At 38.7% G+C, this 21,785-nt stretch overlaps 1 protein-coding gene and 1 long non-coding RNA gene across 4 annotated transcripts in view; one reads left to right on the top strand and one right to left on the bottom strand.

Annotated features, from left to right (window-relative positions):
• DNAJC13 (DnaJ heat shock protein family (Hsp40) member C13) overlaps positions 1–7,953 on the bottom strand; it is a 55,662-nt gene extending 47,709 nt beyond the window's left edge. For 2 of the 3 annotated variants that reach the window (XM_026094044.2, XM_064506407.1), the window contains exons 1-2: positions 7,724–7,953; positions 1,141–1,221 (exon numbers count right to left, since the gene is read on the bottom strand). In XM_026094044.2, coding sequence (XP_025949829.2) covers positions 1,141–1,208 — 68 coding nt within the window. In that variant the 5' untranslated portion in view covers positions 1,209–1,221; positions 7,724–7,953. Of the gene's footprint in view, positions 1–1,140; positions 1,222–1,867; positions 2,018–7,723 lie in introns of all 3 variants that reach the window. The other variant, XM_026094043.2, reaches the window with a different exon arrangement.
• On the top strand, positions 7,842–15,278 carry LOC135327488 (uncharacterized). Its single transcript, XR_010387678.1, has 3 exons — positions 7,842–7,964; positions 9,890–10,067; positions 15,114–15,278. It is a non-coding gene; the product is annotated as an uncharacterized LOC135327488 (long non-coding RNA).
• Positions 15,279–21,785: the final 6,507 nt, after the last annotated feature.

The raw sequence follows: 21,785 nt of genomic DNA, 5'->3' as shown, positions 1-21,785 counted from the left end.
AGTAAACTAAGTATTTATTTCAAGTCAAGATTTTCAAGAGTCTGTCTTGACAGAAATAGTATTTTACCCTTGGAGAAAACAGCTGCTCAGTCTACTCTGGACTTTGAACTACCCAGGGCCTTAGTTTCTGCTGATAAAAAGAAGACAAGGAGCTCTCTGGTTAGACACCAAAGCAAATTCACAGTTCTTGAAAGCAGAGGCAAGAAAGACTTGCGGCTGCTACTCCACACAATCCCATCCTCCTTCCTCTCCCAGTATTCCGAGCCTTCAAAAGAAAGAATTCCAGGAAGCATCAGTAGACAGTCACAAAAAGCCAGTTTCAACTCACTGGGCAAAAAAAAAAAAAAAAAAAACAGAGTCAGACATCACCTTTCTGTACAGTCACTAGACTACAGCAGTATTTGCACTCCTGAGGTACGGACAACATACCTTCTTTGTTCTGCTAATGTTTAGGTAGCAAGAAAAATCCAAAAGTTCCACAGTGCCACTATGGATGTAAGAAGTGTACAGGACAAGGATACCAAACTGGTACAAAAATGTAAGGGAAGCAAATGCCTATGATTAGATACGAAGCTTCAAGAAGTACACAACAGCTGACTTCAAACATATTATAACAGATACTAGTTATGAGCATTTAGTGGATAGTCTTATTTAGAAGTTCCCTACCTTTTGTAGACAGAAGAACTGAGGAAGTATACTGGAAATATATTCCATCCAATTCAAGTCTTCCAAACAATCTCAGTTTAACAGATAATCTTTTATACATGTTAAATATATGCATGGACTAATGACCCTCATCTATTAAAGTGCACATGACACTACACCTTCAACTAGCCTTTTCCAGGATGAAGCATTTCCACTTTAATACTTCATGTTGTAAGATCAACAGAATCATAAGTTGCATAAGCCAAGGGATCTATTCCCAAGTTATACCAAAGTGTGGTAACACATGCACAGGGGCTGAGAGACAATGTTTAATCTCTAAATTGATGCTACCGAGGATGCAGTCAGTTCAGAGACTGAGCAGCAGAAGCTTTTAGTTCTGTTTCACCTAAAAATACAGGAAGTATGCAGTTAAACCGAGGAATGGAGAGGAGAAATTTCACACTAAACATTAAAAAAAACCCTTAAACTACTTACTTTCCCCTCCATGAATGTTTTGTCGTGTAGAAACAAGCAAGATCTCTATTTTCCCTAATTATATTCATTTTGTGCCAAGACCTGAAAATAAAAGAGACACCCTGTTAGTACTCATTTTTATTTAAAACCAAAGTTTAATCAATCCTCAATATCCTTCAAGAGAAAAGACTTTGTTTTTATCTTTACTTAGAACTGACAATTAAAGCAGTAACTGAATATATCAGGAATATTTCTGTTTAGCAGACTGAATGCATGGATTAACTGCCTGGGGACACAGACATGAATTATTAGTTTCTCATTTATTGGTACTCTTTAACAGTATTACATCATGGTAACTTATTCTCCATTATTTGCCACGTTATTGTAATCATACTACATTCTCTCTGCACCTCTGTTTATTCAAATTTAAGTGTATTTTACAATTCTGTAATACCAAAATGATTCAAATAGAAAGTCTATGCTCATAACCTCAGCTAAGCCAGATTCCTACTGCTGTTTATTGAAAACAGCAATGAGAAAGCTGAACAGCTAGAATAGCTTATTTTCCAATCTGAAACAGAATCTGAAGTTGAGAACCCAACTTATTAGCCAAGTGTTATGATTTACAATTAAAAAAGCTAAGTACCCTTTCTGTACTGTAAAGTTCATGCAATTCCACCACTGACATACTCAATTCACACATTAATAGCTCTTCCCTAAATACATGCAGGAATGTACTTGAACTTGCCCAAAACTGCTTGACTGGATCTTTGCTCCGGGAGCTGTTAAATTCTGAGAAATGCTTCTGAATCCTAACACTATCTTCTGCAACTGCAACTGCTGAATGCCAAGTACTTCAGAATTCAACTTCCATTTTGCTTCACTTTGCTTTTATTACCTATAAAAGACATTTAAGTGGAAATATCCAGATTTAGTTGCAAGGCTAGCAATTGCCATACTTGGAGTTTATTGCTACAGCATTTGTTTTATTTTTGTGTGTGTCAAAATAAGCTTCCCTGCTCTTGATTACTCTGTTAATACTGTCAAGTTCATGCTATTAATGTAATGGTTTCTCCAAAACATCACAAGCTTAAGAAGACAGTCCACAAGAATTCATACTTGCAGCTTAGTGAAGCAACACTGAAGTAATCCAATCCCACTCACAGTATCCACTAAAAACAGTTAGGCTACAGCCCTAATTATCTTTGTGTTCATATTATTCTAGTTATTTTGGCAAAAGGAAGGTTTCTCATTTTGAGATGGATGACCAGTAATGTTATCTTGCTGTTAACTTCCACCCCCTACAACTTAAGTCTATTTACTTTGAGCAAGTGCTGTAGCAGTTATCTAATCATGAACCTGAAGAATGCCTAGCCTGACTGAAATGAAGAATTCCTTTACTCAGGTGGAGAGTCAACACAGTCATCAATACCTAGTGAAGAGAGTTGTGTACTGTTTCTGGAGAGATATTTACATATTTCAGTGACTCCAATTTGAGTCCAATTTTCAGAGTTAATACCCCATTAACTTCTGTCATGAGTAAAACCCCATATGCAGGTTTAGGAGCAGAGTTTCATAAGCGGTTAAGATCTTCAACAGCATTGTTACTAAAGTTCTCTATTCCCCCCCATTTAAGAACTGTGTTGTGTTACTAAACTAATTCATGTGCAAGTACGAGAACATTACACTCATAGTTGCACCATCACAGTTAAGTTAGTTTGTTCAAATTACACAGAGCTTTCTGTATAGCAGTGCACTTGCTAAAAATAACATCAAATCACAAAAAATGAATGGAACAAGCTGCCAGGTACTCACTCTCCATACCTCCCCTTTTAACCAGTTTTGACACTCTTTTGACTAATGTATTAGTAAGTGGAATAATAAGCTTATAACAAGACTAGCTCCACTAAGCATTGGATCTGACCAGTTCTATTAAGTCTCCCAGACCTGAATACCACCTGCTCTATAGAATATTTAGAGCAAGATGCCCTCACACTTGCAGAGCAAGCATCTAACATCTAGTCTTAACAATAGAGCTCTGAGAAATATTCAGCTATGAACACCTACCAGTAGCCTCCATTAATTTTATACTAGCATCTCACTAGATTCAGGATACAGCTACATGAAGCACAGTACAGGCAGTGGAAGTGACAAAATCTGCTTCAGTGTGTTTTTGTTCACTAAAACTATTAAAATCATTAAGGTTTGATGCTTTACTAATCATTGTGCTTCTGGACAGTGATTGTAACTGTTTCTCCCACTGAAAATACTATCAGAGAGGCAAAATATGCCAAAGGCTAGCAACAATTCTTGTACATGTTTTCCTGCAATTTAACAGAGAACATAGCTAACAATAGCCTAGTGTTCTGAACTGCTATGTGGAAGTTCAGCACTGATTTTCTTTGCTTCGATAGCAGAGCAAGATGAAAGAGTTTAGTTCATGCCACTAAACAAAGACATTTTAGAGAAAAGAAACTGAAAGTTATCTTCCTTTACTCATTCTTGTAAAGGTGTATGGCAGAACTCATACTATAACATCTAGTCAAGCATATTTCCTTTGACTATCTGAGACAACATATCCACTGATTTACCAAAACACACATTAGGTTTTATGATTAATCAAGTTTAGCCATACCGTCAGTGATTATAGCAGCTTGCTTAGTGATATTCGCATTCATTTCACAAAATAAGATGACATTCTTATAGTTACCATTATCTTTTTCCTGTATCTAAGATTCAATTTTTGTGTCAAGTCAGTCAGCTTTTTAAGTTCCACTCATACCAGCATCCAGGATGATAAGGTACCATTTAATAATTACATTGGTGCCCCAGAGCATCTGATAATATTAAAAAAATTGAAAGATTGTTGTTACCTATTCAAGCAGGGCTCCTGGGTATTCCATATTCACAGCTCCCAGAGGTTTAACACTATAGAAGCACCTAGTTCTATTCATTTTTATTGGACTATAGGCAAAAAGTACCTTGAAAGTTGCATTTTAAACATGTTTCATCTGACTGAGGGAGAAGGATGTTGAAAGCAAAATACAGACAAAAAAACCTGAAGTTCCTACAGACAAAATATTGTCCATGACTCAACTTATTTGGGAGCCTACCTAAAGCAGTCCTTTATCTCCTGGATAATTTAAGACAACTTTTCCACAAGGCAAAAGTTCAGCAATATTTTTCTATTTGATTTTTTTCTTCTAGTACTGTAAGTAGCAGTGGAACAACTTTTGGGGGAAAAGTTGAAGCTGCACTTGCTTGCACTGCACATACCAAAACCAGCAACCCTTAAAATTAAAGCATAATTAATTGCTGCCAAGATTCTCCCTGCCTCAGAGTTTAGGATACACAAATTACCCCCACATAAGTTGTGTTCAACTCAAACACATTCTTGTTTTCCAGTATTTTCCTCATTCTTACAATGAAAATTACTATCTGAGAAGTCAGAGTCTGAGAAAACAGAAAGGTAAGTCACAAATAAAGTAACTTCTCAGACAACAAAGCAATAGGCATTATTGTAGTTACTTATACTAAGTGAGATTTGTTTTCATTCATGAAGTCAGAAGTTCAGATGCTGTTTCAAGGTTTAGTGCAGAATTCAAATCAGTTTTTCCCTGGCTGGGTTATTCCTGTGCTATTAGACATTTTCCATAACTTCCTTAGGTTAAGGTAGCATTTCAGGGCCCCAAACAAGGTTACCCTACTCCACTGTCATGATTTTTGTGCAGTGTGCCAATAACTTTTTGGCAAGGCTATGTTTCAAGCTGAGATGTGATTTTTCCCGAGAGAGAAGATACACTCACAGGATAAATATGGAACAACTGGAAAGCAGCAAGAGCAGGGCACTGAAAAAAAAAATTTTTTGTTGATTTTTGTTCCTACATACATATTTTCTAGCACAAAGATCTGAAAATCGATTTCCAGTCATCTGCTGTAGCTTTTAAAAACCCTAGTTGCTATTTAAACAACAGAGGGGGTTTTTTTAGCCCTGACATGTTTGAACTCTCTAAGCTTCATCTACCTCTTTCACAGCTGTGCCTGTCAATTGAGAGAATTTTGCACCTTCACAGATAGATTCTTAAGTAGCATGAAACTTTTTCTTCTTCCCTGTACAGTACTCTGCTCTCAAAGTACTATAGCCTAATCAGCTTTGGAAACAAGTTTCATCTTTTGTGAAGGAACTCACAGCCCTTAGAGCGGAGGGAACAGGCCCACCCAGCTCTCTAAAACAGCATTAGTGCAGGCTGCCTCAGTGATTGCAGCATCACTGCCTTCGGTGCTTCAGGATGCTGTTCAACGGGACACACTAGGAATTCAGACCTTGCTGCTATCAGAAGTGATGGCAATATTAGTGTCCATCCTTTGGCTGCTTGCTCCCATTCCCTCACTAAGGGCCAGTACTGAGGATCACTGGATTCATCCACATTCAAATTCTTTTTGGTCCACTGATCCAGAAGAAAAATAACATAGACCAAAGTGACTCACTAGCTAGCCTGGCAAAGAGGGTTACTTGCTAATGGGAAAAAGGAGTGTTCTTTTCAGGAATAGTGTAGCCATCTTGCTATATTTCTTCAGAGCATGGTTCAATTCTAAGTATTAGTAGTGAAGCAGGATAACTGTGGGGTTTTTGGGCAAGAAAATTTTTTTTGGAGGGGGAGGAAGCAAACTGAGGGGTGAAACAGTTGAAGGTTGAACACTCCAGTATATGGTTAAATGCCAGCTGAAGAGTTATTTTGTATAAAGTCAGAAAGCTTCATTAACCAGCTTCAAACACAATTTAAAGAAGTCACTTGTTCAGTCTACTGAAACATAGAAATCCAGCCATTAAGAGCAGTCCCTGGAGTCCCACTTAAAAAAAAAAAATGGAAATATCCAGTGATTCAGTCCCTCAAGACAAATAAGTATTTGGAAACTATGATGAATATCACATGACATCAAAATAACAGCGACACATACAAGATAATCATTTAGCAAAGTTATTTCAGAAAGCCTAAAATGCCAGGTAAAGCTCCTGGAAAGTCTATGCTACAGAGGAACACTCTTAGCTTTGAGTGTCCAAACACTTAGAAATTTACTGTAAGTGGAAAAAACAGCAGTAATAACGAAGAGAAATCAGTAGTATTTTTGGCTAAGTAGGCAGGAATTGGACCAAGATGCATATCTGTACACTTAAGCAGGCCACAGCCAAGCACAGTTTGACTGTAGCACTGGGTCTGCTTGTATAGTAGCTTCCTAACTTAATTCAAAGAACAAACTAGAGTAATTAGCAATCCCTGCAACAGCCTTCCTCCCTTTCTACACATCTCACTACATGCAAGTAGCCCATTGTTAGGGAGACAATCTCCTAATTAGCAAGAAGCAAAAGTTTAGATTTCAAAGAGCTTAGGTCCTAAAGCCAGGAATATTTTCCAAAATGCAGTATTACTTAATCAATGGTAAGTAGTAAAAAGCAAAGTAGCTATCTACTCAACTTCTTCTCAGACTCACTACCATAAATTCAATTTGCATGAAAGTACACAAGAGAACAGGGGAAAACATTTCAGATTACATTAGCTTTAATAGCAGCTACAGAGCAGAGGATTTAAGTGCATTAATAGGTATAATGCTAATAAACTTAAAAACTTCTTTACCCACATTTCCCCCAGCAGCATGCCCAAACCCCTCCATCAGCTCAAAAACAGTAAGTTATTCTTTTTTTTTTTTTTTTTTTGGGGGGGGGTGCACAGAGGGGGGCGCAGGGAGCAGGGACACTAACACAACATCTTCACAGCCCAGATCTTGGCACCCTGTGCAGATGCAGCTACCAACATGCAAGCTCCACACCACCTGACAGGAGCCTCTATCCCCAAAGCTGTCAGCAGTTCACTGCAGACAGAAAACCATCTAGTATGCCTGCTTGGTTTGGCTTTCAGAAGACAAGAAATGGGTGAAAAGCAACCAAGGGAGAGATTCAAAATCCCTTGGAAAAAAAATAAGCACATTCGGGGGGATTTTCTGAAAGATGCCTTTAATTCTGCTCATTCTCCTCAGGCTAGCTATTACTACTATTAAAGAGTTCACTGCTCTAAGAGCAAGCCTCTGTCTAGTATCTCCCACTCTTCATAAATTATTTCCCAAAGCATCCCATGACGGCTGTGCTCTGAACCGAGGCCAGGAGGAGAAGAATAAAGCATCCTTTCTTAACGGACACATTTGTACTCATCCAGGGAAGACGACAGATTTTGCCCCGCAGCTACAAAAGCTGCGTGAGGAGCAGAGCACGTTCCATGAAACACCCGGCAGACAGAGGCTAACGAGAAGCCCAGCCTCTCCTCTACCCGGAGGTGCAGAAAGGGAAGGGGCTGGGGGCAGTTTGATTTACCCCCGAGCTCGTCCCCCACGGGGGGGGGTAGAGACAAGTGGGGCTTTGCTGGCGGAGGCATCTGCCCCAGCACCCTCGCTGCTGCCCCCGCCCCGCCCCCACACAGCCCCAACGGCCGGGCGCGCGCGCCGCCGCCAACCGCCCCCGCCCCCCACCCGACCCCACTGCCCAACGGCTCCGCCCGGGGCTGTGCAATGAGGCGGCCGCCGCCTCCTCACTTCCACCGCCGCTAGGATTTACCTGGCCGAGGAGCCTGCGCTGCCCGGACCTGCCCCCACCAGCACTGCACGTCCCGCCGCTGCCGGCGATAAGGGCGAAGGGGCACTGAGCGGAGCCCTCGGCCTCCACCCGGCCAGGCGGCAGCCGCGGCACCTCTCCAGCCCCCTCAGAGCCTGACTGTGGAGGCCGCCATCTTAGCTCCGGCAGCGAGACCGCCCTCCCGACGCAGACGCCGTCAGGCCCGGGCCCGTCACGGGACACGGTCAGCTGATATAGGCGCTCCCTCCCTCCACCTCCCGGGCGCCGCTGGCCGGCCCGCCCGCCCGCCCGCGAGACCGCGTCACCCTCCCGCCCCTCGCCTCCTGGCCTCTGCTCTGTCTTGTCCTGCCGGGGTGGACGGGGCCGGGGGCTATGCGCATGCGCGAGGCGGCCAGGGCACAAAGTCTGCTTCCCTTCCCCGTCACCTCAGGACGGCGGAGGGAGGTGGGGGTGTTGAGGGGAGCTGTTGGGGCTGAGGGAGCCGTTGGCGCTGGGGGAGGGTCGCTGAGGCACGGCGGGGCTTGTCCCGTGTCGTCAACGGCTCTGCCTGTATTTTCACTCTCTCTTGTATTTTAACGAAGACTCTTGGGCCAATTGGTAATCTCCTCAGTGCCCAGCTCCTGGAGTCTTCTGGCTGTATAGCTTTTGTGAGAAGGGGGGGCAAGTATTTTCTTAGTCGGAAGGATGGTAGCATGAGGGGATATGAATCCACAGGGATTCAGTGGTGGTGGTGGCAGATGCCTGCCGCTCATTGCTTCCTGTTTGAAAGCAATCCCACAGGGTGTTGTTAATCCCCTCTCACGATTTTGGAGAATTTACTTGTAGATGTGTTAGATCTGGGATAGCTGTCAAGTTTGCGGTGTGGAAAACAAACTGCAGCATTGCCAGTTTTAAATGCCTTCCGCATCCCTGTGTTGCATTTTGAGGCCTGGTACTGGTTTCTTGCTTGTCACAAAAGTATGTCACAAATAAGAGTGGTGCCTTAATTGTATGCAAAATGCTAGTAACTTGTAGCCTCCTTTTTCAGCATAGACATCATCATGCCATGCAAAGCACACTGTACAATCAACAAACCAAGTACAGTTTTTAGTTATGTATGTTATTCATATGACTGTACAAATAACATGAAATCTCATATTTAATATTAGTGAACCACTGATTTATATGGTTGGCTAGCCACCCTTGAAAGTTGTTACAGGACTTTATGCTCTCCCTTTCATCTACTTCCCATATTCTGTACGGGACACACAAGATTTCCCAACAATGTTGTAAATTACAGCAGTGTTACGACAACTTGAAGCAATCTAAAAAAGCCTAAAGATTGGGGTAAATATTTTGAAATATGCCTCAAACTCAAACACTTAGTCTTGCCATGCCTTTTCTGTGAAATAGTGTTCTTAAAATGTGCAAATGAACAGTTGAGGAACATATTATGTTATGTATTAAAAGTTGTACAGCAGGCTTTGGATATATTAGTCTAAGTATCATGGAGAAAAGATTGAAAACACAAGCTGCATATTGCTATTTTTAATATCCTTTTCGTTGTCATATAAAGTATTCTTCATGTCTTATATTTTACATAAGATATTTAAAAGACTAATAAGTCCTTTTTATAATTGTAGTCATCTGAGTCTGAGGCATCAAGGCAGAATAGTGCTAACAGCAAAACAGCATTACATTGGGAGAGCTCTTAAATTACTTTTAGTCACAGAAGTTTGGAAAAAAAATAATGTTTTATTAGGAATTGTAGAAAACTACTTTCAAAGAAAAGTGGTGAGGTTCAGAGGAGTTTCTGTAGCTGAGTGCAGGGAAACTTTTGGGTTGGTTGGGGGAATTTTTTCTTGTTGATTGACTTGGAGAGTTTGTTTGGTTTGGGGGTGGGAGGGGTTGTATTTTGTCTTAGTACTTTATTTATGTTGTTAGGTAGGTAAAAACACAGTAGGTGAAGAGTCACCTTGTTAGGGGTTTATTACTAGATACCAAAGAATAATATTTGCATAATACAATTGGTGTAACAAAACTAGGAATCAGTATTTTTTAGGTATATTTTGACCAGAAAACATTGATTATCTGTCAGCATATTTATTCAGCTCAAGCTAATATTTCAGTAATAAACTATGTGATTATCTGTCTGTTTTTCTTTTAAAGACCACCTGTGCTTTTGGATGGGCTTTGGTATATACAGTGATGCTGTCTTCGGTCATAAGGGAAGAAATGCAGAGGCATGATAACGGGAAAGGAGGATACAGATTAAGTGAGATAATATGAGAGAAAGAGGAACTGACAGAGAAGAAATGATTATTCTGAGAAAAAGTAAATAAGAAAGGTATGAGTAGCAGTTGAGAGAAAAAATATGGATATCACATTGTACAAAATGTTAAAATATCTTTCAGGAATTAAATTAAGTTAGGATTTCATATCTGATTAATTGTAAAGCATCTTTGAAATTATGTATAGACAACAACATTCTAGTTTTCTTGGTCTTTTTATGATCTTTTTTATGAGATGCTCTACTACTTAATATTTTGAGAGATACTTTTTTTCCTGTTTACCTAAATTTTTGTGAGAAGCCTGGAATACAGAAATGTGGGGGTTTATCACTATTCTCCAATTTTAAAATTTATAGTCTAATTTTAAAAAGCAGTTAAAAAACAGCAAAATCCCCACTCCATTAAAGTCAATGACAGTTTTATTATTAGCTATGACAGAGACAATGTTTCATCCCTATTTTTCTCAGCCGCTTAACAGAATCAGGAGCCATATTAGCACATTCTCGTTATTAAAGTAAGAATAATAAAGCAGAGTTTGGGCGTCTCCTTGTAAGATAACATGTTCAGTTGCTTCAATCCACTTTGGAGAAGAGCACCCGTCTTCCTTACTTCTAGATCTTTCATCTGAAGAATTACTGCAAATGTCAATCTGACCTTGTCAGTTTAAATGCTGTCATTTGCAAGAGTTCAAGCCACCTCCAATCTAGTGAGCAAGGTCTGTCCTTACGATCCAATTATTGAAATCTGGAAGGAATGAAGAGTTCCAGTCCACCACTAAATAATTAACACTGCACTGGACTATTTTTGTGATCAGCACCTAATCTGAAAGACTGTGGTTTAGGATGGCTGAATTCTTCAAGTGCACTACAGTACTTTGATACAGCAGAGAGCCAATGCTGGGATCCTCTGCAGTAGCAGTAAAGATGGTGTTTGTGAATACAACCTATAATAGCAGAGCTCCTATTATTTTTGAAATATCTGTATTGTGTTTTATAGCAATAACAAAGGACCAGTTTCTACCCAGCCTGCATACTGTGAGCCAAGGGTAAAAGAACTCCCTGTCCCAGGACTGTCTATAAAGATTGAGCAGAATAGTGTATCAGCTTTCTGGGGAAAGAAGAGAACACTCCTCCACCTTTTATTGTCTTACAAGGAAATAAGTTAGCAGCAGAGTTGGGAAGAGCTGGTTCCACCCCTTAATCTTAACAGTTCACTCTATAGGAGTGTGCATGATTATCCACTCTGACACAGAATACTGTTATTCTGCCAAACAGTGACCAAACTCTATCCAGTCTTAATATAGAATGTATCTAAATGGTATACACGAGCCTTCTATTAGTTTTGCTAGGATAATTAATCAGGGGGTATGCTTAGTGACCATATTCTTTTTAGGTCAGCAGCTAACAGTAATAATAATACTTTGATGCACTGTTACATGACTGAACTGATAGAGGATTACAGGATGATTTTCAAAGACACAAAGTAGAGATAAATATCCAAGTCCCACTGGAAACCAAGAAAGTAAAACCCTTCTGAAAACCTCTCTTCTAAATCTTGTCCTTTTTACTCCAAATTTATAGCAGATGCCAAAATACAGGTTGCACAGAGAACTTTGTGGGAATCAGATCCGCCATACTTTATCCATCTTTGTTCTACTCTTTGCTAACTCAAAGGTGCACAGAGACTATGCTCTCAATGTGCCAGTAGTTCAAAACTCACATAAAATTTTTATATATTTGGACATATATTATGTCTAAAAATAAATGCACATAACACTGATATTTTGTCTTCTTTGTGAGATTAATTAAAGGTAACTTTTGGATGCTCCCTTTTAACAATTCTGTCTTTCTTGATAGACTCATTAAATGATAGCCTGTTTGTTATCTCAGCTAATAGCTTGATAATAACTGCAGCCTAAGCTAAGTAGGATCATGATACTATTATTGAATTTTACTGAATGATTAATAAGGAACATGTTCAATACACTGATTCATGCTAAACTATTCATATTGATACAATTCTTCTTGACTGCGATAAGCCCCTCTCTTCTGATTGACTAATACTCTTATTTTGACATCCATATAGATGCGGTAAATATTGCCATTTTAACTTTTGATCTCCTTGCTTTTTGGTGTGTCTTCTGAAGATAATCTATAGATTATCTTTTTTTTTTTTTACCTTCGGAAAGGTAGATTGCAGTCTTAGTTGCATGTGGTAAACCTGACATAACTCCAGTGAATGTAATAGAATTACTTAATATCTCCGATGCCATCCATAGTACAATGAGTCTTTGCACAGACCTCAATAGCAATGGACAATGACCAAATAGTTATTAGCAGAATTAAGTTGTTTAATAATGTGCAGTCAGACTTTTTTTGGGTAAACTATTACTTCTACCAGTTGCCCTTGTGTACAGTAAAGACAGAACTGATAATACGCAACTGTAAGTTCCCATTGTAATACTCTGCTTCAAACTTTGATAAGCCTTATCTGTTCAGGACTACATTTTCAGTCTTGGCTCTCTGCTTCAGAACATTAAGTTTTGCTTTGATTTAAAAGTTAAGGCTAGAATGTTTGAATTATTTCGAAGAAAAAAGTAAAGAATTACATTGTTTAGTCCATATTAAAAAAAGCAACCATTTCATAGAGAAAGTCTATAACTGCCTTCTCTTTTGGCTGTAGTGGAGAAAGGCCTGCGTTTACCCAGGTTGTATGCATCTGAAAAAATTCAGTCCACACACATTCAGTGGAGACCTTGATAAAATGTGGCAATGAAATTTTCCAAATATTTGGTTCATCCAGAGGATGCTTCATCTTAGTATTGCAAAACTGCTGAGGATAAGTTGCTCTTTCTCTGAAATATCTAGGTTTTGGGGACCATTTTGTGATAGTAGGGTACTGAACATGTCCCATTCTTTCTGTCTTCCTGCTGTTGACATGCCACCTTATGCAGTAGAATGACCTAATGACACAGTAGAATGACACAGAGAGGCACAGAAGAAGGATACTGAAAAAGAGGCAAGGGGTCTAGGAGTAAATGGAGCATAGGAAAGGAAGATTGAAACTTGAGAGTAGTACATACGTACAGAAAAAGGAGTTAGAGGGGGACAATGTGGTAGGACCAGTTATTGCATGTGGGAATCAATAGGATGGATAAACATCATGGAACAGCTGAGAAGTCAAGGAAGTGACAGATTAGCTTGAACAGACAAGACCTGAGAACTGGGAAGATAGGGAGAGTTGTGAGACTATGACTTTGGAAAATTTGAAAAAATAGACTATGATCAGAAGAAGTGCTCATGTAGGGACAAGAGGACTTTTTCTCAGGGAGACTTGTACAGAGAACCTGAACAAAAGGGAAGGCGACAGGAAAAGACTGTGGAGAGAAACACTAGAACCTGGCATAGGGGAAAACTGTTAACTGAACAAGTAATTGAGAAGAAAGTCTGGGGATGGCTTAGGAAGGAGACAGGCACTGGACTGAGGAATACAGTGAGGAACAGGAACTGAGTCTACATGAGGGGCCTAGACTATGATGCTAGGAAGATGCAGATGTAGCACCAAGAAGAGGGAGAAAGATGGGCCTGGCAGAGCAACAGACTGGAAAAGACAGGACAGAAGCAGCAGCACCTACAATAGTTTGCTAAAATACAGCCCAGATTTTCTCCAGAACAACTGGAGCTGAGAAACCCAATGTTAAAATGTGCTTAATATCCCCTCTAGTGGATGGCAGCTTAATTCTGCAGCTGGTAACTGATAGCTCTCATGTCAGAGATCTGTGTTGTAGATCTAGATGTGATATGTCATAAAATCCAACATCATGATTCTGTGGGTTTTTTTAATAAACCTAGAGATTTACACACCTACTCACATAAACAGCTATGCAACATTGACACTGTAAACCCAAAAGACTTTAAAAGATAGAAAATACCAGAAAATTAGGATTGTCTTGCAAATAGTTGCGTGCTTACGTACATTTTTTTCCATGGGATCTTTGCCTTATTCACTGTACAAGATGAAATGACTGATTGAATGAACATGTATCCAATGCTGTGCTCTATCTGTGTTGCTCAGTTTGCTGACCTAAAATTTATTTACTACGTGCTATACAAACTATATTCTTCAGGCTCCAGATTTATTAATTTCTATATTGACATTTCTGTGACATTCTTCAGTACATTATCTGAGTGCTTCAGGAACAAGAATGAATTTATTTTCACAGCGTCCGTGTGTTTCCAATATTTGAATGCTTGAAAGCACAACATTAATGTTTCTTTTTCTGTAGATTCATGTGTATAATTTCCATTTCATCTGTATAATCCCTTTAAAAGTGATTTCTCTCTTAGCAAAAGCACACTTCTGAAAAAAGAAAAGCAAAATGGCTATTTGATTCTCTCCCTGTCTCTTTTTATGGAGAATAGAATTGAAACAGAGGATAGTGGACATTCCAGGCTTATTCAATGTATTGATCTATTAGGTGTCTATTCATGCTCCTACAGAGAGTACTGTGTGCCCTGCAAGGACTATTCGGAGAGCTATAAAAAGGAAGGTGCATGACAAATGAGGATTTTAACCAAAAATAAAAAGTTTAAGAGTACAGCTCTTTCCTTTCTGCTCTGAAATCATGATCCTAGTCTATATAATATTGAAGAAGGCACTCAGTCTTACCAAATTAATACCATATTTATTCTACAGCTTTCCAAATTACTGATTGCAGTTCCTATGCTGACATAAAATAATTTTTAAATATTATTTTAGCCATCTAGCTATCAGCTCATGATTATTTGTATATATTCAACAAAACCCAGAATCATTGTTTTCTTAATTTGTAGAGGAAAAAACCCATCATACCTCGTAAAAAGACTATCTTGCCCCTGTTACTGTAGTGGTTTTCTTCACATTTACCTAACATTTGTAATATTCATGAAGGTTTCTTCTGTTTCCTCATTTAAAATTTGCTTCCCATTTAAAAGGCTACTGTCCTCAGTTTACCATTTGGCTCAAAGTTTGATACTGTGCATAGGAATTTCCCACAGACCTTATCATCTGGAAAATCCATTGCAAACCTTATTATTTTGTAATACACTGTATTATTTTTACAGTCCTCATGGATGTCGTCCTACTAGTGAAGAACTAGCCAGCTCCTAGCTGAGTACAGAGTACCTCTGTAATAAAAACCATGGAAGTCCTTCCAGGAGCAGAAATGAATAACATTTGTGAAAGAAATTAAAGAAATATGACTGCCTAAACTTTGTCTATTTTGTGTACATGAGAAATTTACTTTCTGTAGCACAGTCATGGCATCTGGCACCTGCTGAGGCTATTTTTTTTCATTTTTTTATTTAACTTAAATTTTACTTAGCTGTGGCTCAGTATTATTAAGTTATTTAGACCTTGGTTCTGCAACTGACCTGTTTGCTGCATGAAAATCTGCAGACCTCCTTGCAAAGACTGATCCACGATGTCTTTGCATAGTATTGGGTATTGTGTTTGGAATAGTAATTCTTCCTTCAAACAGTGCCACTGCTTCAGGTTTGCGTTCAACCTATGTAAACAAGGGACATGCACAGATATTTGACCTATCTATCTTGGCTATTTGAAGCTGGATAACAGCAGTATGCTGTCTGGAGCTATATATGCGCTACCCAGTAAGATTAATATTACCTAACTAGGAGGGCTGCACTATGAGATTATAATGCTTCTGATACCTTGTTTAAGTTAGTTCAGCTGTCTTCACACAGCATTGCACTGCACTGTGCCACATAGACATATCCATAATGACAAAACAGTTTTTTTTTGGGGGGGGGGGATAGCCTTATGGACAGAACTGACCTATTAATAATGCCATCAGGAGTAGGAGAGAACAGTGAAAATAACAGAAAAATAACCTATTGGTGAACTAGCATATAAGGAGGGATGGATATAAAGCCCACAGGGAAAGTTTAATAACCTTTAGGGCTTTTGAAAAACACTTAAACACAAACTGGTCAGCCAGGGGCCTGATGAGTCACTGGGGAAGCAGAGGATCACTGCTATAGATACAAGCATGGGAGTGTCTAATTTTGTGGAAAAACAGAGAGAAAGAAAAGGAAGCAGCATGACAGCTTTTTACTAAGCAGGATCAAGCAGATTCAGTTGCAAAAGTGAAGAAGAGTTAAGGCTAACATTAGGGTTACTTAATCTTTATCATTAAAAGCCGTAAAAGCCAATGATGAGGTTTGTTTTGAAGAGGAGATATTGAGCCCTTCGATTTGCTTTCCATGTGACGAAGTCTCTGACTATTTTCCCTGTTAAATATTCTTTGTGAATTTATCCAAGATAAGTCAGTGTTCATGGATTTGGGATTAGTGTTGTAAACTGAATGGAATATGTCTCTGTCAAGAAGAGTCAAAATAAGCAAGCACAAAATAAGAGTCAGTCTGGGCAATTGCTTCTTGAATCTGAATGATAATCATGACCAAAATAATCTAGCTTCCAATGACGTTCTGTTATTTTGGTTTTCTCCAATTTCATATTATATTAAATTTCCAAGTGTACTTGAATTTATATACATTTATATGTAATTTTCCTTCATAATTACACAAAGGGCTCAGGAGAGTGGCATAGGTACGGTAAGAATTTGCACTTAAAGTAAGTGTGCAGCATCATTATTACTAGGTACAGGAAGAATATTCTAATTAAAAATTATGAGTTATTTACAGTAGTAATCAGACTGTTTTAACAATAGAAGCTGAGCTTAGCAGTAGACAACAGTAATGCTAAACTCTTGCACTACAAACTGTGGACATAGAAAAGTTAATAGTTTCCCCCTCCCCTGTTATTTAATGACTTCTACAGTGTAAGAATGCCTGACACAGTGAGTCATAAAAAGGAACATCAGTCAGCATAATTTTCAGGCTCTTTCCCTCCTTCTATAATAAGCAGAAGTAGGGCTTTTAAGTTGCTGTTTTCCTTCAGGTTGGCAGAGCAGATTTTTTTTTCTAGGTCTTCAGAGTTTCACCTTCATTTTCTTCACGCTGTCTCTGCTTGCAGTTTCCTCATTATGACTAAATCCTTACCAATATCTCAGTATTGTAGAGGTACCAGCATTTCCACTTTCAGAAGCATTGCTTCTGATGACAGAAGAGTGTTTTCATCTTTAATAGCTGTAGAATTGTTGGTAATCAGATGACTAGGACATTTGCCCAAGATTATGGAAATAGCAATATATGAATCTGAGAAAGCACAACAAGCAAGACAGAAATTCACACAGTAAGTTAACACCACTTCTATTTCAGGCAGTATATTATCCATATTATCTTCCCACTCTTTTCGCTCTGCTTTGACACAGATCGTGACCATCAAATGGTGTATAAGGTACATGCTGTTGTTTTTAAGCATAACCATATGGATACTTATGTAATCTTATTTATTGCTATATTGTAATGGTACTATTAATGCTTAAGTTTTTGGCCAAATTTCCCTGAAACTTCTGCTGTCCCATTCTTAATGTAAGGCAAAGAGGTTTTTTAGAAGCTTGAGTATATGCCTATTTATACTTTCTTTCTGGTAAAAACATTAAACTGTTAATATTTTATACTAATAAAATATATTTGGATTATATGTTACTTAAGTTACTTAAGAGAGACCTTGAATTAGCTAGTATGTTGGTTTAGTTCATTGGCTAGCAACTAAATGCTATCCAGGCAAGAGGAGGTTAGACTGAAGTGTTTTAATTGCTTGGACTTTGTCCTCGTCCTGGTGATGTTCTTGTTTATGGCAGGCATGAAAAGAAATATATTCTCTATAATGCAAGCACAAGATTGTTTTGTTTCTGCTTGTGGTCCAACTTTCATTTGGACAATTGATTGTTCATTAGTTCTCTTCCACAGTCAGAGTGTCGAGAGTACAATTCATCAACATATAAACTAATCACATAGTTGCTCAAGCTTGTTATTGATACTTTGATCCACACTCTTCAAAATAATGGTTTTGTTACCCAGAAGGGTACTGAACATGTTCAAACTGAGTATGTTCTGAAGAGATAATTATTTCCAGAATACCAAATACGCTCATTTAATTATTTCCAATGTGAATCTTATAATCTGAAGCTGCCTGACCCTTACAAGAGAACTTTTATATGTATATGTACGATTGAAGTCACAGAAATGTACAGAAAATACTCTACACAGAAGTATCCTGAAACTAAATTGTTAGTTCATTGCATTTGAATAAACTAAGAATTTTGATAATCATAAAAAAAATGTATTTCCTGCTCTTTTCTTACATAAAAATGACTAGCTCTTATGTCTTTGAATACAAGTTATTTTTCTGTATGACCAGCCCTTAGAGATCTTCTGCTCTCATTTTTTGTTCCAAAGAGCTGCATAGGAACACTAATACAGGATATTGCAGAAGCACAGAGTGATAACTCAGCACTTGGCAGATGAAAGGCAAACTCTTCACTCATGGCCCTAAATTTATTTTGGTTCAACCACTAAACAGTGGTGCGGTGTGGACTTTGCTGATTAAAAACAGAACTAAAAAACTTGAAGCTGTGTTCGGCAATGTTCCAGTTTGTAACAAGCTGATCATATGTGGTCCTGTTTTCTTTTATATTCAACTCGTGACAGCTGTTGGCTTCAGACATCCCAATGCAGAATATTACTGTTTTTTTCTAGAAGGAAGTTGTTTCCTCCTTTCAAGTTCCTAAGCAGAGAGACATTTTACACCTGCCCAAAATTAGGGACATTGTTTACATCTTACAGGTTCTTTGTTTCAGTACTTGTGCCTTTACTATCTAGAAATACCATAACAAGGACCTACCTCTACAAGCCTCCACAAATGCAAGCACTGTCAGTGTGAGCAGTCAAGCTCAATGGAATTGTTTGCGTATGTGATGACTGCTTACCCAGGTGAGGATTTCCAGGAGGTGCCTGCAAGTTCATTGCACAGATTTTTGCAGTATCTTCACCTTTTGTTGGCTATTTTTGTTCCATTTATACTATTATATGTCTCTTCTTCCTGTGTTATCTAAAGGTACTTCAGTCAGCATTGTTATGTGCTTCAAAAGCTAACACAAAGTTAGTAATCAGTTTCTGATCATTAACTTCAGCTGCCCAAGAAATGCCTCTTTTTTGGTAGTATTAAAAGCAGTATAAATTTGCTGCCGTAGTTCGCTTGTTTTTAGTATTTCACAGTTTTCGGTAGTTATGCTAACATGAGATGTTTAAGGGAAACTTGGAGGTGGGAATTTCCTTGTCATGAGACAATTGTCAAACTAGTATAGGTTTATCCATTAATAACTTGGTTTTCTAGAATATTTTATGGTCTAGATTTTCCTCAAACTAGAGAAGTAGAAAGTTTCAAGCTTGCTAGTCCTGAAAAATCTCTTAGAACAAACATGTCCTTCATTGACATCTGATAGAAAGCTTGCATCTGCATGTGACAGCATTTGACTTCAGATGACAAAATGTTGAAAAAAACCAGCTGAAATCCCCCGTGTTAGATTGACTGGCCAGATATGATGGGATGGATTCATGGTTATAATCAGAAGAAGTGAGAAAATGCTGGTGGAAAATCTGTGGTCAGCCTGGAAATTGAATATAACAAAGCCAAGCCTGTAATCAACAGCTAGACTATGATCAAAGACATTTCTCATCATGTTCGTCCATTTAGAGTTCTGTGCATTAGCTGGCTACAGGCATTAAGCGGTCTGACTTAAGATACTTTCCTTTCCTACTGTCATCAATAATTTTGTGCAAAATAAATTTGAAAACCTTTAAGCTGTTGATTAAAAGGCTCCTGACAATGGCTTTCAGTCATGCTGAAGTCATTAAACAACTGGCTACATCCCATGCTACTGATTTCAAGCAAATGCTTTGGGACTAGTGCTTTACATACTTCTCTGACAATATTACACGCTAAAAAAAAAAAAAAAAAAAAAAAAAAAAAAAAAAAGACCTATGGTATGCATATAGCTTGTCAGAGAAAGTAACCAAAGAAGTCACACACTACTTCAGCAGAGTAGAAGATACCACAAAAATAGCACATAGTACCAAGGGGATACTGATCTATAAAGCACAACATAATTAGTCCTTCCCTCTGTATAGCACAGATAAAGATGGACTAACAGAAGATCAGAAAAATTTAGTCATCCTGTAAGGTCTAGCTATTGAACATGACTGAATAGAGTTTTCATTTGTGAAAAAAAATTGATTAAGCCCTGAACCAAGTATGTAGTGAGGTCTTCTGTTTTCTGAGAGGTGGAAAGATTTATTTATTTATTTGCTACTAACCTGCCTGAAGCATGTAAACTTCCTGCATGTATGATCTAGAGGGAAATAGTTAATAATCTGTTTTCTACCACTTCAGAAAAGAAGCTAGCTCTGGGAAGGCAGAACTGCTTTTGTAACATGCAAGAGGAATTTGGCTCCACATTCTGAATTATGAAGTGGGCTATATCACATTTAAAACAAGTTTTCTTACAAACCAGGTGGAAAGCTGCAAGCACACAGAGCTTATATAGTCAGTAGATGGCAGACTCCTCCCAGTTATCAGTAGGAAACTGTGACTTAAGCCTTTCTTAATGACCACGGGACTTTAGGTAAAGGTGGTGGAAAGATTTACTAATTTCCAAACCCTTGTGTATGGGTAGTTGTTACAGAACTGGGGGAGACTCCCTACTTTCATAAGGCATGCCAGGGGTACTGTGGTAAGGACTTGCCAGGAGGAGTATACCGCTCCCAGGCACCCTGCTTTACGAGCTCCTAACATAACCGTGACAGCTTACCCTGCCCTGCAGCGGCTGGGTGACCCTGATCTTGTTTTGTAGGATTTGCTGCTGTTGACAGTAAGCTAGTGCTCTGATGGCTTTGCCACCTCTAGAGAACAGTATGCCTGTAGTTTACTACCTACTCTGAAACCTCTCTTAACCCTAGATAAACATCAAAGATTTTTTAAAACAAAATAGAGTTTAACAAATGGATTATTATATCTGAAGATGTGTGCAGATAAACCAAGATTTCCACCTCTCTTTATATACATGTGACATCAATGTTTTGTCTAAGTATTCTCCTAGCTGCAGACTACCCCATTAAAATAGCTTTTACACAGTACCCACAAGGTAGAAGCCAGTCCTTTGACAAAACTTTTTCTTATGCTTGCCCTTCCCTAAATGATGCTAACTGGAGACAAATCATTTCATTTTCTCTACTCAGCAGGGTTTCTGTCAAGCTTAAATTCACCTTGAGGGATTTCCACCATCCACTGCTGCTAGTAATTTACTTTCTATTTAATTACAGGAATATCTTGTCCCTTAGCTTCAGTTTCATGTGTTTCATTGTAATGGAAGCTTGTGGTGTTCCCCCAGCACAGTTAAGTTTTTATCCTGTTATTTTGCTGACTGGCAAAGGCCCAATCTAATATATGCTCAGATATTTCTTCACAACTGGGCAACTTGGGTTACCCACCCAGGACTAGGCTCCTGTATCACAGTGGGGCACTGCCCAAGGACTCTTGAAAATCACACAACTGACTTGGTGAACACATGGGGGAGCTGCCTATCCACTCTGCAAAAAGAGATTGGGTGTGACTGATGGAATGGTGTGGTTAGCATTCATCAGGTTATCCAGAGCTAATTTTACCACCAGACAAGATTTAAGGGCAAAAGAACCTTTTTACCTAAAACATAGATTTTCAATAACAGAAAAAACATTATAAAACATTATAAAATTACAGAATAATCAAACATTATGAGGATTATATTTTATTTATATTATACTGTTATTAACGTT

Source organism: Dromaius novaehollandiae, chromosome 2, assembly GCF_036370855.1.
Source record: "Dromaius novaehollandiae isolate bDroNov1 chromosome 2, bDroNov1.hap1, whole genome shotgun sequence".
NCBI lineage: Eukaryota > Metazoa > Chordata > Aves > Casuariiformes > Dromaiidae > Dromaius > Dromaius novaehollandiae.
Note: the sequence above shows the minus strand (reverse complement) of the source record. Positions and strands in the feature narration are given on the sequence as shown.